The sequence below is a fragment of the Olea europaea genome, unplaced genomic scaffold, assembly GCF_002742605.1.
Source record: "Olea europaea var. sylvestris unplaced genomic scaffold, O_europaea_v1 scaffold2436, whole genome shotgun sequence".
In the NCBI taxonomy this organism is placed as follows: Eukaryota; Viridiplantae; Streptophyta; class Magnoliopsida; order Lamiales; family Oleaceae; genus Olea; species Olea europaea.
Window position 1 is genome coordinate 1 of NW_019242549.1, and position 13066 is coordinate 13066.

Consider the following 13066-nt stretch of genomic DNA (forward strand, 5'->3'; position numbering starts at 1 on the left):
TTGAAACCGGCCAAAAACCTGAAAAACAGATTGGATTTAATTTCACAACCAAATTATGCTTATTATTATTATTATTATTTTTTTATTGGGACCCTCTCAACTCTATATGGTCAGAACTTAGCTCTCATTTTTAATGGCTTTTAATTGATAATTTAGGCGGTGGTTGTGCATAATTTTATATATTTACTTTATGCTTAGAGTCATAAGATGTTGTAGATTATGAATTTTGCATTTGAATATATAAATGAATGGGATAATCATTTTGTTATTGGATTAATCTTAATCTCATTTTCATTTCTTTCCGTTCGTAAGACTAATCTTTACTAAATATGAGTAAGAGGAGAATAATAAGTCAACTAGTATAAAACTGAAAGGTATGGGTGGCTACAACGAAGTGGAGTTTTAAGTAAAAAACCAAAAAAATATATTGCCTACCAAAGTTTATGGTCATATATGCTCGTCGAATTAGATCTTTCATACAAAAAAAGAAAACGCATACAAACTCTAGTAAAACTTTCATAGTTTCTCCAATAATCAACTGCTCAACTAAGAGCATGTTCAACTGAGTTTTATAAGTAAAAGTAACTTTTGTTTATATTCATATTTGGATAAGTTGTTTTTAAGTACTTTGTTTGTTTTCGAACTTATCGACTAAAACAAATGAACTTAACCAATGATGACATGGCAAAAACTAGTTAGTTAGTCAACTAGAAAACGGTCAAACTTTTAGTATATGTAAGTGGTGTTGGAGAAGTCACATGAAATGAGATGCAAGTTAGGAAGGGCACAGGCCAAAGTACAAGCAATTAAAGCAGGGTGGGGTAGGTTTGCAAATTTCTTGGCCGGTGATTGGTCACACGTCAAAAATTTAGTAGGTAAAGAACCGTTAGCCTACCAAATAGAAAAATGCTGAGTGTGCAGCAAATGCAGGAAAGCTCACTCACACGAGTGTGTACGGCTATCATTTTAATCGTGACCCACTCATGTGATGTGAGAGAAGTATAAAAAATGATGTAAAAAATGCTGTAAGTGAAGCATGCTTGTACCAAATATCGATTCTTCAAAGCCAACGTACTACGTGTCGACTTTTTCCCTGAATTAGTGCCGTTCTTTATGTTGAAATTTTCAATTTTGTGTTTATAAATCGTTCAAGGAAATAAAGTCAAATAACATAGTATTTTGTTTACCTAAAAATGGGTAAAATAACAAATTAATATTTCTTTGATAACGTTAAACAAGGCAAGGGGGACATCCATGGCAAAACCAAGTTCTTGAGTTTTGGGTGGAGAGATGTGGGTGTAGGGATTTAGGTTAGAATGAAGCCATTTCGTTGAGAGCAAGATAAAGTAGATTTTCACAAGTTATGATTTAAATTATTATTTTCCGTCTATCGTAAATGAAATATGATGGAATAGAAGCATTACGAACCACGTGCTAAATATCATTTTTATTTTTTGGCAGGAATAGTTTTGAAGCAGTATCTTATCTCCATATGGGTGTATGAGCATCCATTTGTAATATTGACATTGTTTTAGTTAAATGTAGCATGGTGGAGATTAAAATCAAAATAATTATTAGTATCTTAATGACTTACAAATTAAATAATGAACTCTGAAGAAATCAACCGCAAGAAAATAGTCCTTTAATGTAATTTGCCTCAAAGAATTATCTCCAGCTCATAGTTTTTATAGAAGAATTTTGAGTTGCTAAGTGGTCAATAATTGTTGACAAATCAGTATGAAGAGTTAACCTCTTAAAAACTCTTGACTAAAATTTAAATCATTACTTTTAATAATTTTTATCTTCAAAATAGTTAAGTGTCAAAAAAATATTTAACTGCTTCAAAGACTTTCTGTCCACTAGGCTTGGAAAAAAAAAAAATTAAAAAATTTGACGAAGACTTTTGCTCCACAGATAATCGTGCATGATTAACGGTGATTAATTATGTTATTCTATGTATAAAGCATTAAAATAAATCTTTTGGCCTTTGGATTATTTTTAAGAAAGGGATAGTGTATATATTGACTTGGCACTGATGTCTTTCTGACTTGGAAGTAATTCATTCGTTCTTTCTTTCTTTCTTTCTCTCTTTCTTTCTTTCTTTTTTTCTTTTTTTGGTTGTATGTATTACCACACAAATTTTACTTAGTACACAACATTATAAATACACAGCAGTTAAAAGATATTTATGATAAATACTCCATCTTTAATTTAAAAATAAAATCCTATCTAATGAGAAAATGATAATTATATTTACACCACAATTTTTATTCCTTATGCTCTATGTAGATGCCATAATACTCATGGAAAATGATGTAGCGATGTTGTCATTAATGGAAGTATAGTTGGCCTAATAATTTCAAACGAAGAATGTGGATGAAGTCAACTATATTCAGGGCATACAAATCTTATGAGATCAAAAGAATACCTAGATTGTTTTACCAAAAGCTTTATACATAAACAAAATATTGATAAAGTGATTCGAACCCGATTAGCACGATCACTAACGAACCCACAAAAGATTGTTGAACCTTCGAAAAGCCAAGAATTAACCCCAATTATGGATTTGAATCCCAAGATAACGAACCAAGCAATCCCACAATAATAGTAATATGAAGGACCTCTTGATCATGCAACCAAAGACTCACACTTGGATTTTGGATGCCACAAAGAAGCACTTTGATAAGTTCGAGAATTGTTCTAAGAAGAACAAAGATTGGAAAGCAAGAATTACCTCTCAAATTAATTCTCAATAATGTCAAAAGTTATTCTTACAATCAATATGAGAAAGTATTTATACCAACCCTAAAAATATTGTCTTGGATGGAAATTATGCTTCAAATACCGAAAAATAATTATTAGAATAAAATTTTATGGAAACTAGATAAGTTACTAAAAATTGAAAATGCATCCAGAAATTTGTACTATTCAATCGCATAGAACAAATAGTCAGTCTCAGTTTTGTTTTGGTAACAGCCTATGTGGTTGCATAATTATTTTTTTAAAACCTCCTCCTCCTTGTGCGAAATTTCGTGACGATTCCAAATTGTACTCATGGGCAAAAATCTAACACCTTAGCTAAAAGTTATGCTCATTTTAATTCACACTACTCGTTTTCCATATCGTCCACCTTTATCACGTTGATCCAAAGTTCTTCGGCCTTCGACCCCAATATCAAACTTGCTCCATTTTGTGTCCCGAACATGGTGTCATCAATAGTGGCTTTGACGAGAATCCCCATCTCCTCTTTAACTCGTTTCACTCTTGGTCGCGTTATCGAGCCTTCTTTGATAATCAACAGGTCTTGATTCGAACTTGCCTTCGTGACTCCCGCATCTTGGATCACATCATAAAGTTTACCGTGCAGGATTTCAAAAAAGGTTTTTTTTTTGTTTTTTTTTTTTGTTGAAATTTTTATGAAACTTGAACTTTATAACCTTTATGAATTGCTAAGATCTCCATGTCAAATCACCAAAAAAAATTAATTAATGCGGAATATACTTTAATTCTTTGAAAATAATTCCTTATTGCTAGATCTTGATTTTGGATCTTGAATCTTGAACTGCAATCTTTTCATGTTTGATTTCTTCACTTTTAATCTTGAATTTTGCTTCCTTTAATTCTTTAATTCTTGTTCTTGATTTTGCTTCTTGATCTATAATCTTAATTGTAAGTATTGAATCTTCCTTTTCAATATGTTTTCTGTAAATTATTTATTTGTTGATGGGAGGCACAAAGAATGAGAAGCTATATATAAATTGTGGACCATAACCCTATTTATATTTTCATATGAATTTATGTCCATTAGGAAACACAACCCTAATGGATCTGATCTTTATACATATAATTTGGCTCACACTTTATTTAGATGACTTAAGTCCAATAATTTGATTCCTTATTAGATTACTTTAATTGGGCTCAACTTTAAGACAGACTTATACACAATTAATTGATATGTAGGCCCACATGACAAATTAATAAATCTAACAATCTCCCACTTTGACCACATATATTACCGTAGAAATGTGTATAACCTTATGACGTCAAAACTTTTGCTATAACCAAAAGTATTTCCAAACAATCTCGTTCATTGATAATATCAATATAAAATAAAAGCGGTCTTCGTTATAAGTATCATTACTAAACACATAATTTGTCACGTATATCAACGCAATCAAATGACATAGATCAAATATAAATATATAGCACGAAAATGATATGTAATGTGATCCAAGCTTGCCTATTTCCAATTGGTCCTACCTTATTCTATAATGAAATCAATCATAAACTTTAATTAGAGTGAAACTGAACTGAATGCTTTATTTTTCTAAATGAATTGAATATGCATAGGTAAAAATATGTGTCTAAATAGACAATAATCGAATACAAACTTTCACTAAACTGACATATAATCAAAAGATGCAATACCCATGTGATTAGTATGCTCATGAAAAACCTTGGGTGATAGCCCCTTAATAAACAAATATGTAATTATAGAATTTGTCCTAATATGTTCTATAAAAACCTGAACATTCTAAATTCTTTCCTTAACAACTATGAACGTAATGTTTATAAACTTTGACACCATCGAGCTCTTGTTGGAAACTAAATGCACGAGTAAGTCATAAAATTGCTCAAATTTTAATGCTTTTAGTTTTGAAGTAAGATGTGACATTTTAATGATGTACTTGCTTACGTTTTATTTACCCTTATAATTTAGTGAAACTAAGTTTGTCAAAAGATAATATTAGTTTCAGCCTTATTGCCTATTGCAAAACATTTTTCAATTTTCTCAAAAAATTTCTTCACTATAATTATCTTAGCGCTATGAATGCTACTAGAATTCAATACTTCATGATCATAAGACTCGTGCAATTTAAAGATTCCACTCATCCAAGTCCTTAACGGAAGATCTGGATCCATGTAGCCAAGAATAATATGAATGTTCTTTTTCTAGTCCATAAAATTTGGTTTCATAGGAACAGAAATTTAATAGATTGGTTAGCAGATTTTGTGAAGTAGATGGATTAACCGAGTAGAAAACTTAAATCTAAATAACATGTCCACATGGGAATCCTATCATACAATCAATAATTTCAAATAATAGTAAACCTTTGCACAAGAGACCGAATACAATAATGATATTTAGTCTTTGGATAAAAAATATCAATTTTTAAGAGGCACTTTTGGTGTATTAATTAAATATTGATAACAAATTTCGTCAAACATCAAATCTATTTTTGAACTGACTCAATGTTTACATAATAGAAAACTTGACAACTGTCACTTATTTATTACCACAGTTTTAAAAAATAATTTGGTCAAATATTAACCTTCCTTTGAGCCAGCCAATACTCTCATGAATGATGTACACATAACTTTCCTAATATTCCAAATAAATCAATTTAGACAAGAAACGTTGTTTTGGTAACATGTTGTTTTAATTAATTTATTTTAGAAAATTAGCAATCTAAAAGAAACTTTAATATCAAGATTTGATTTTGATTGCCCCCTTAAAATTTATTTTTCTCTTTTGTTGCAAAAAGAAAAAAAAATGAAAAAGAATATTGGCTTTGCAGCTCCCCAAAAAGCTGGGCGTTGCATGTGCCTACCAGTCGATATAACTTAGCGACGTGGCACCTCGTTTGGGTGTCGCGGCTATGCTATGATGCCATCAAAATGCATTAAATCCAAATTTTTGATATCTAGGGTTTGAAATTCACATCCGAAATTTTTTGTAAAACCAAAATATGAATTTCAACCGTCAAAATCTTTCTTTAATCTCAATAATTTAACATAGATTGGCTCCAATACCACTTGTTGAAATTTTTATGAAATTTAGACTTTATAACCTTTATAAATTGTCAAGAATTCCATGTCATATCATCAAGAAAATTAATTAATGAGGAACATAACTTAATTCTTTCGGAATAATTCCTTATTATCAGATCTTGATTCTTGAAGATTGAACTACAATCTTTTTATGTTTTTCTTCTTCACTTTTAATCTTGAATTTTGCCTCATTTGATTATTTAGATTTTTTCTTCATTTTGCTTCTTAATCCATAGTCTTATTTTTGAATTCATTTTTCTTGATTCTTGATTGTGGGTATTATTGGATCTTGCTCTTCAATATGTTTTTTCTTAATTATTCTTGTGTTGATGGGAAGCATAAAAAATGAGAAGTTGTATATGAATTGTGAACTATAATTCCATTTATATTTTCATATGTATTTTTGTCCATCAAGAAAATACAACCTTAATGGATCCGATCTCTACATATATAATTCAGCCCACACTTTGTTTATATGCCTTAAACTCAACAATTTGATTCTTTATTAGATCATTTTAATTGTGCTCAACTTTAAGGTAACTTTATACACAATTAGTTACATGTGTAGGTCTACTTAACAAATTGATAAACCCAACATATTTATGAGAAAAATTCATAATTCAGGGATATATCCCAATTCAAGAATGATGTAGATTGTTTAAAAATTCAAAAATCAAGTATATATTTAATTAAAAATAATGATGTCATTGAGACATCATTATAGGTCACATTTTATTTATTGATCACAAATCGTCAAATTAATAAGTCAAATATTATTTTGAGATCACAAATCAAAAGTTTTATAGATCACAGATCATCAAATTAATTAATCACATATTATTTCGAGGTCAAAATTCAAAAGTTTTATAGGCACAATTTATTTATTTGATCACAGATCTAAAAATTTATAAGTCAAAAATTATTTCGAGATCGCATTAATTGATAACAGATTATCAAATTTTTATGTCACATGGTCACAAATAATTAAATGGTTGGTCACATACGTCAAATAGTGGTCACAGACCACCACCACCAACACTATCGCACGCCATTGCCATCATGGTGGTCACATATTATCAAATTTTTAGGTCACATGATCACAGATAACTAAATGGTTGGTCACATATGGTCACAGACCACTACCACCAACACTATCACATCGCCATTGCCATCACAGCCACTTACAACCACCTTTACCCCATCACCGACGCCAACACCAACAAAAATCAGGATCACCACCGGAAACCATCACAACAACCAGATAAAAAAAAAATCACCCCAGTCGTTAGATCCACCACCACCGCCACCACCACATCCAACGAAAACACTGCCACTTCCTCAAATTCCTCAAAAAAAAAATCTCCAGATCCGTCGGTCGGCACCACCACCGTCGCCTCAATTCACAACCCATAAATTACATACAACCACAAACTTTGTCTACTCTCAACCACGAACATCGAAAAAACGATTGTTGGGAATGGAGGTAGTTTGCCACTCACTGTCAGAAAAATGGGGAACCAACGGTCTGTGCTGCGAACTTCTGGTGATATTCGCTGCCAACCTCTGTTGAATAGGAAAATGGGGAAAATGTGCTAGATCCCAAGGGAAATGACGATCTGGTGCTGCAAATGGAGGAGGTTTGTTGCCGGTATGAACCAATTCATGGGGAAAAATTCGGTGAATGAACGGGTGAGTGAATGGGGTGAATGAATGAAGAGGTGGTTCGTCGCCGCTGCTAATGGAGGTGGTGGTTCCAGCGCTGCTTGAGGGAGTGAGGAAAGAGAGTGGGGTCAGTGCGGCGGGGGGGAGAGAGAGAGAGAGAGAGAGAGAGAGAGAGAGAGAGAGAGAGAGAGTGTGTGTGTGTGTGGGGGGGGGGGGGGGGGGGAGAGAGAGAGAGAGAGAGAGAGAGAGAGAGAGAGAGAGAGAGAGAGTGTGTGTGTGTGTGTGTGTGTGGGGTAGGGTGGGGGTGAATGAAGGGGTGAGTGAATTAATTAGAGTTTGGCATACCTGATTTGTGAAAAATAAAACTTCTGTCCTGATTTTTTATTTGCAATCTTTAAACACCTATTATTAGGTATTTTTCTCCATATTTATCCTCTAGGCCTGGAATCTATATCTGTAAGGAACATTATCCTAAAACTTTTGAAGAGGTAGAGCGTATGGGACTTACAATTAACATATTCACTAATTAATTGTTGTGACATGTCATTGGTGTGTATATATATATATGTTCGTTAGTACTGTTGAATCTCTACAAGCACAAAACTTCGACTTGAGCAAGACTTTATCCAAGTTCGAGTTTAGGTCATGTTCACTTTAAACCTACAACAAACTACCCAAGTCTTTATCTTTTCTCAATATTTAATGTTGATTCTTCTAAACAAAGTGTGCTCCTTTTTGGGGACTCTAATTTAGTCATGGTTTGTAGATGACTAGTGTCATATTCTCACGAGTCTCCTTGGCCTGTTTTCGGCCCTCTTTCCATGTAATCAGTTTTCACCTTAAACTTTTGTGTATTACATTCACAACCGACACAATTTTTTTAGCAAGTCTAGTAAATTTTACCATAATGAGTTTTTGGTATGTACTCCTGAAAGTATTTTCGACATAAGCGTATCATAGATTTAAAGGAACTCGAGTTCTTGTCAATACTATTTTATGACCAAACAAGAAGTGTACTTAACAATACTTTGTATGGATTCTTAAATGATGGAAGAGTTCCAATTTAACTAGTAATTATGAGAACGTGCTCAATAATGTGACTTTTAGTAATAATTTTATTATTGCAGTTTTTTAACCCTTTGTAATCTTAAACTAGAGTAAGTTCATTGGGAAAAAAATACCTATATTTGATACTTGTTTAGAAAAATGAAATGATTGCTTTACTAGGGGAAATAATGTTTGTACTACAACAAAACCCAAAGAAAGAATAGGCAGTACAACGTTATAACACTTGAATTTGGATGTCACTAGAAATTCTTATATTGTCGACTTGAGAAAGGGCATCAATGATACAAAATACCGTTTATGATGGTGGGTAATAAAGTTGGTTTAGAGGATAGCAATTAATTAGTCCTGCAGCCGTGCAATAAAAAGACGTGTACACTTGGCTTGATAACAATGAAACATTAATCTAGAAAATGAAATTGGGGCACGCTCTAATGCCACTAAACTATTTTTATTTTTATTTTTTGAAAATTTGGCACGAATTCTTGAAACCAAAACATAAATTATTACAGCACTAAATTGAACCCAACTAACAACCTTCCATAATCCAATCAAAGAGTGTCACACATTCTTCCCCAACACTCGAGTACTTCTCTATATAAACACCATAATTCGTAGGGTATTTCACACACAATTCAAAATATTGTTCAAGTGCTAGAAAGAACAGATTTTTCCTTGTATTTCATATTATCTTTTGCAATGGCTTCCTCTAGAATTGTGAAAGCAATGTGCTTGGTGCTGATCGCGGTTTCCCTGGTGGCACCGCTGGCTGAGGCGGGAATCACATGCGGCACGGTTGTGAGTAGCCTGAGACCATGCCTCCGCTATGTGCAGGGTAGCAGTCCTACAGTGCCGGATGGCTGCTGCAGTGGAATTAATTCTCTCTACAACTCAGCCAAAACCACTCCGGACCGTCAGTCTGTGTGCTCCTGCCTGAAATCTCTCGCTGGATCTTACAAGGGTATCGACTATGGCAAGGCCGGTGGCCTCCCTGGAAAATGTGGTGTCAATATCCCCTACAAGATCGCCCCTTCCACTGATTGCTCCAAGTATTTTTCTCTCTTCTTATATTTAAGTTCAACCATTTCATTTAAAAAACTTAAAATTTTTAATTCATACTTGTTACATTACATGGTACTTGACACAACTTCACAGTAATATAAATAAGATTTTAACTTCTTTTTCTTATTTAATAAATTCAAATATTGATGTTCAACCAAAAAAATAAAAAAATAAAAAAAAATTAAGAGAAAAATAACTTCAAGTTCTGTCTAACTAGACAATTATTTATTTGTAAACATGTTTCTTTCAAATTTAGCTTAAAATGTTTATTCGTGTTATGGGACTTGTGGTGCAGGGTGCAGTAATTTCATCGCGAATGCAGTTTTCTGCAGCAGCTTATATATGATATGTACGTTTATGAACTATATGAATGAATAAAGAGAGTTTTTGTATTGTCTGCAGAATGGACTCTCTTTCTGCATTATTAATCCGATTATGAGTATTTTATCTCAATTTAGATATCCCTTGTTTTCATCAAATAAAATTCCACCATCCTAAAGCTAATATCGATGAAGACCTAGTAAAATTTACGTGGTGCATTGTGAAATGATTTAAAATTACTAAGAACTTGGTCAGAGACCTCAAGACCAATGGCGGAGTCACAGGTGCTTGAATACCATATATGATACATAGCATTATACTTATGGAGCCAATACATTCTTATTGAGAAAATACAACATTTTCGAAGCATAAAAATAGAACTCACCCGTCACTATTTAATTTACGTGTGTATGTTTGAGTTACAATTAAAGAGTGATTATCAGTTATTTAATATACATATGGATTAAATAGTGACAGTGAGTATTGAATACTCCGTGCTCTTGATCGTATACAAAAATGTGATAAATGGACCTTCTAAGAGTTGTACACATGTGAAATAAAACAAAATTAGAAAACAACCAACTAATTAGTATTCAAAAAAAAAAAAAAGAAGAAGAAGAAAAAAGAAGGCATAATCCGTTTACCAGATTAAAAAGGAATTTTGAGATATCAACCTTATTAATAAAACTAGTTCAAATCCTTTCCCTTAGTATCCTCCGTCAAGCCACACTTCTTATTGGTGCACTCACTAATTATAGGGTTGATTGAAATCCAAGCACCATGGAAAGGTAAGACTAAAGTCACACGAGCTCAATATCATATATAACCCAACTAAATTAATTGATGTGATATAATCTTTAATCGATGAGAGATTTTGACTTAATAATCTTTACATTCTGTCATGAACGAATATAACATCTCATATCATATCTTGAGTGACATAGCATGGCTTAAGTCACAAATTTGAACTGTGCTATTATCAAAATGTTATACTTGAATAGTTTTAATTCATATTTCAATTTTCTATTTTAATAAAAATTCTTAGGTTAGAACCATATTGGCCATAGATCCCATTCAATATTGTGTACCAATTATATCATTTTTTAAAGGCCAATTGGATTTGTGAAAGTCTTCATTCAGACAAGTATTTGAACCCAGTTACAGTCACTTGGGTCAGGCAAATGGCATCATTATTTGGGTGCGTTTGAATAGTACATTGAACTTAACATATATAATTATAATTAGATAGGGTAAGTGACAAATTTTTTATGCTTATGTAGCCTAACGGGATCTTGCAAACTGTCCACAAGTTTTGCGTAGATAAGCTCATGAGGCACATAGACAAATCTTCACCTTGAGAAAGTTGTGGGCAATATTTGAGTTTAGGCCGTGCCTTAAAGTATGTTTATAGGGCAGCACCTAATAAATTAGATTAAAATTTAATGCATTCTCTCTCTCCTCATTTTAATAACATTTTTCAATAAAATAATATTCACGTAAACTCAAAAATTTTCTTTCTTTTTTAAACACACATTCTTAAAAAGAAAAAAAGAAAAAAAGAACTATGCCAAAGTACTTATCCCCATAAACTCGAGAAATACCTGATTATGGTATCACTGTCTTATAAGGAGCTGCCGCATCATTGAATGACCCAATCCCTCTTTACACCTCGGGTTTTGAGATGATCCCATCTTATTAGGTGAGACAATGCCGTCGATGAGATGGCAGCTTCTCATAGGACAGTTGCACCAATATGACCGTCCTACCCTAGTAGTTCTCCATAAACTCATTGTAATGGATCCCCAAATAGGGCTTAATCATGCAGCGGTGCATTCATACTATGTGTGCACACTTGTCTTGAAAACATTCTACCGTTATAGCTGGTGGAAAATGAAATGGATTTTGCAACTTTGACAGAAAAATGTAACAGATGTAGTGATATAATCCCAATTGGCAACAGATGATTTGTTGGGGATGTTGACTGAGCTTAAAACAATCCAATGATGAGATGTCATGTGACATTATATTAAGAATTGTGTTAACTATTAGCACGATTGGAGTGAAATTGTGGCCACTTTTACATTTTGTTTGAAAATTGGTACGAATTCTTGAAATGGCCAGCATTAAATTGAACCCAACTATAACACCCACGCCCTGAACCAATCAGAAATTGTGTCAGAGGCCTCCCCCAACACTTGGGGATATCCTCTATATAAACACAACAATGGCAAGGTTTTATCCACACAAATCAAATTGTTCCCAAGTGCTGGAAAGAAATTAATACACTTGATTTGCCTGGTGTTATAAACCAGATAAGTTTTCATCTGCAATTGCGTCTTCAATTGTTAAGGCAACATGCTTGGTCCTAATCGCGGCGGTCCTCATGGCGCCACTCTCTGAGGCTTAGAGCCGATGTAGTAAATGGCTTCGTATAGGGAGAAAGCAGGGTAGTAGCAATGCGCAATGTGTTCCCGGCCCGCTGCAGTGCCCGAGCCGCCGGTCTTTCTGGAAAATGTTTCGGCATATCTGATATAATATCTTCCCTTCCACTGACTGCTCAAAGTAAATACATATATCTTTTTTCTACGTTTCTTCACAAGTTCGTTTCACATTTAGCTTTGAAAAGCTGTAATTATACTTCGAGTCTTGTGTTGCAGGGTTCAGTAAATTCATCGATGGAGCGGATTTTCCTGTAGCGCCCTATATATCATGTACGATATATATGTTTATATACTATATGAATGAATAAGGATACTTAGAATAGAGGGAAAACCTGGGGTTTTTCTTTGCGCTGTAATTTTACATTATTGTCTGTAATCCAATTAATTACGATTATGCATTATAATTTGGTTCTAGCGTTCACTATAAACCATTTGTTACATTCTTGTACCAAGTTGTGGAGTAAAATTATTGCGGTTGTATGAGAATATAATTTCATATTGAGACGAACTTTTAAAAAGTTTGCATGTTCTTGTGTCTATTTTGTTATTGCAATTTTATTATTCTTGGAGGTATAAAATTAGATTTTCTAATTCTCAACGTACTAACCGTTTCATTATGTGTTGCCCCTACAAATGGGTACCTCTAATGAAGATGAATAAAAACTATTGATTTCTTTAGAGCA

General features: G+C 33.1%; 1 protein-coding gene across 1 annotated transcript; it reads left to right on the plus strand.

The window, feature by feature from the left end:
* The first annotated feature begins 9181 nt into the window (after positions 1 to 9181).
* On the plus strand, positions 9182 to 10082 carry LOC111382108 (non-specific lipid-transfer protein 1-like). The gene is made up of 2 exons (XM_023005980.1): positions 9182 to 9608; positions 9917 to 10082. The coding sequence occupies exons 1-2, from the start codon at positions 9259 to 9261 to the stop codon at positions 9924 to 9926; spliced, it is 360 nt and encodes a 119-aa protein (XP_022861748.1). The 5' UTR covers positions 9182 to 9258; the 3' UTR covers positions 9927 to 10082.
* The last annotated feature ends 2984 nt before the right edge of the window (positions 10083 to 13066 follow it).

What these genes read in the sequence shown, in the direction of transcription:
- LOC111382108 (XM_023005980.1), top strand. Translation starts at nt 9,259, where the DNA reads ATGGCTTCCTCTAGAATTGTGAAAGCAATGTGCTTGGTGCTGATCGCG.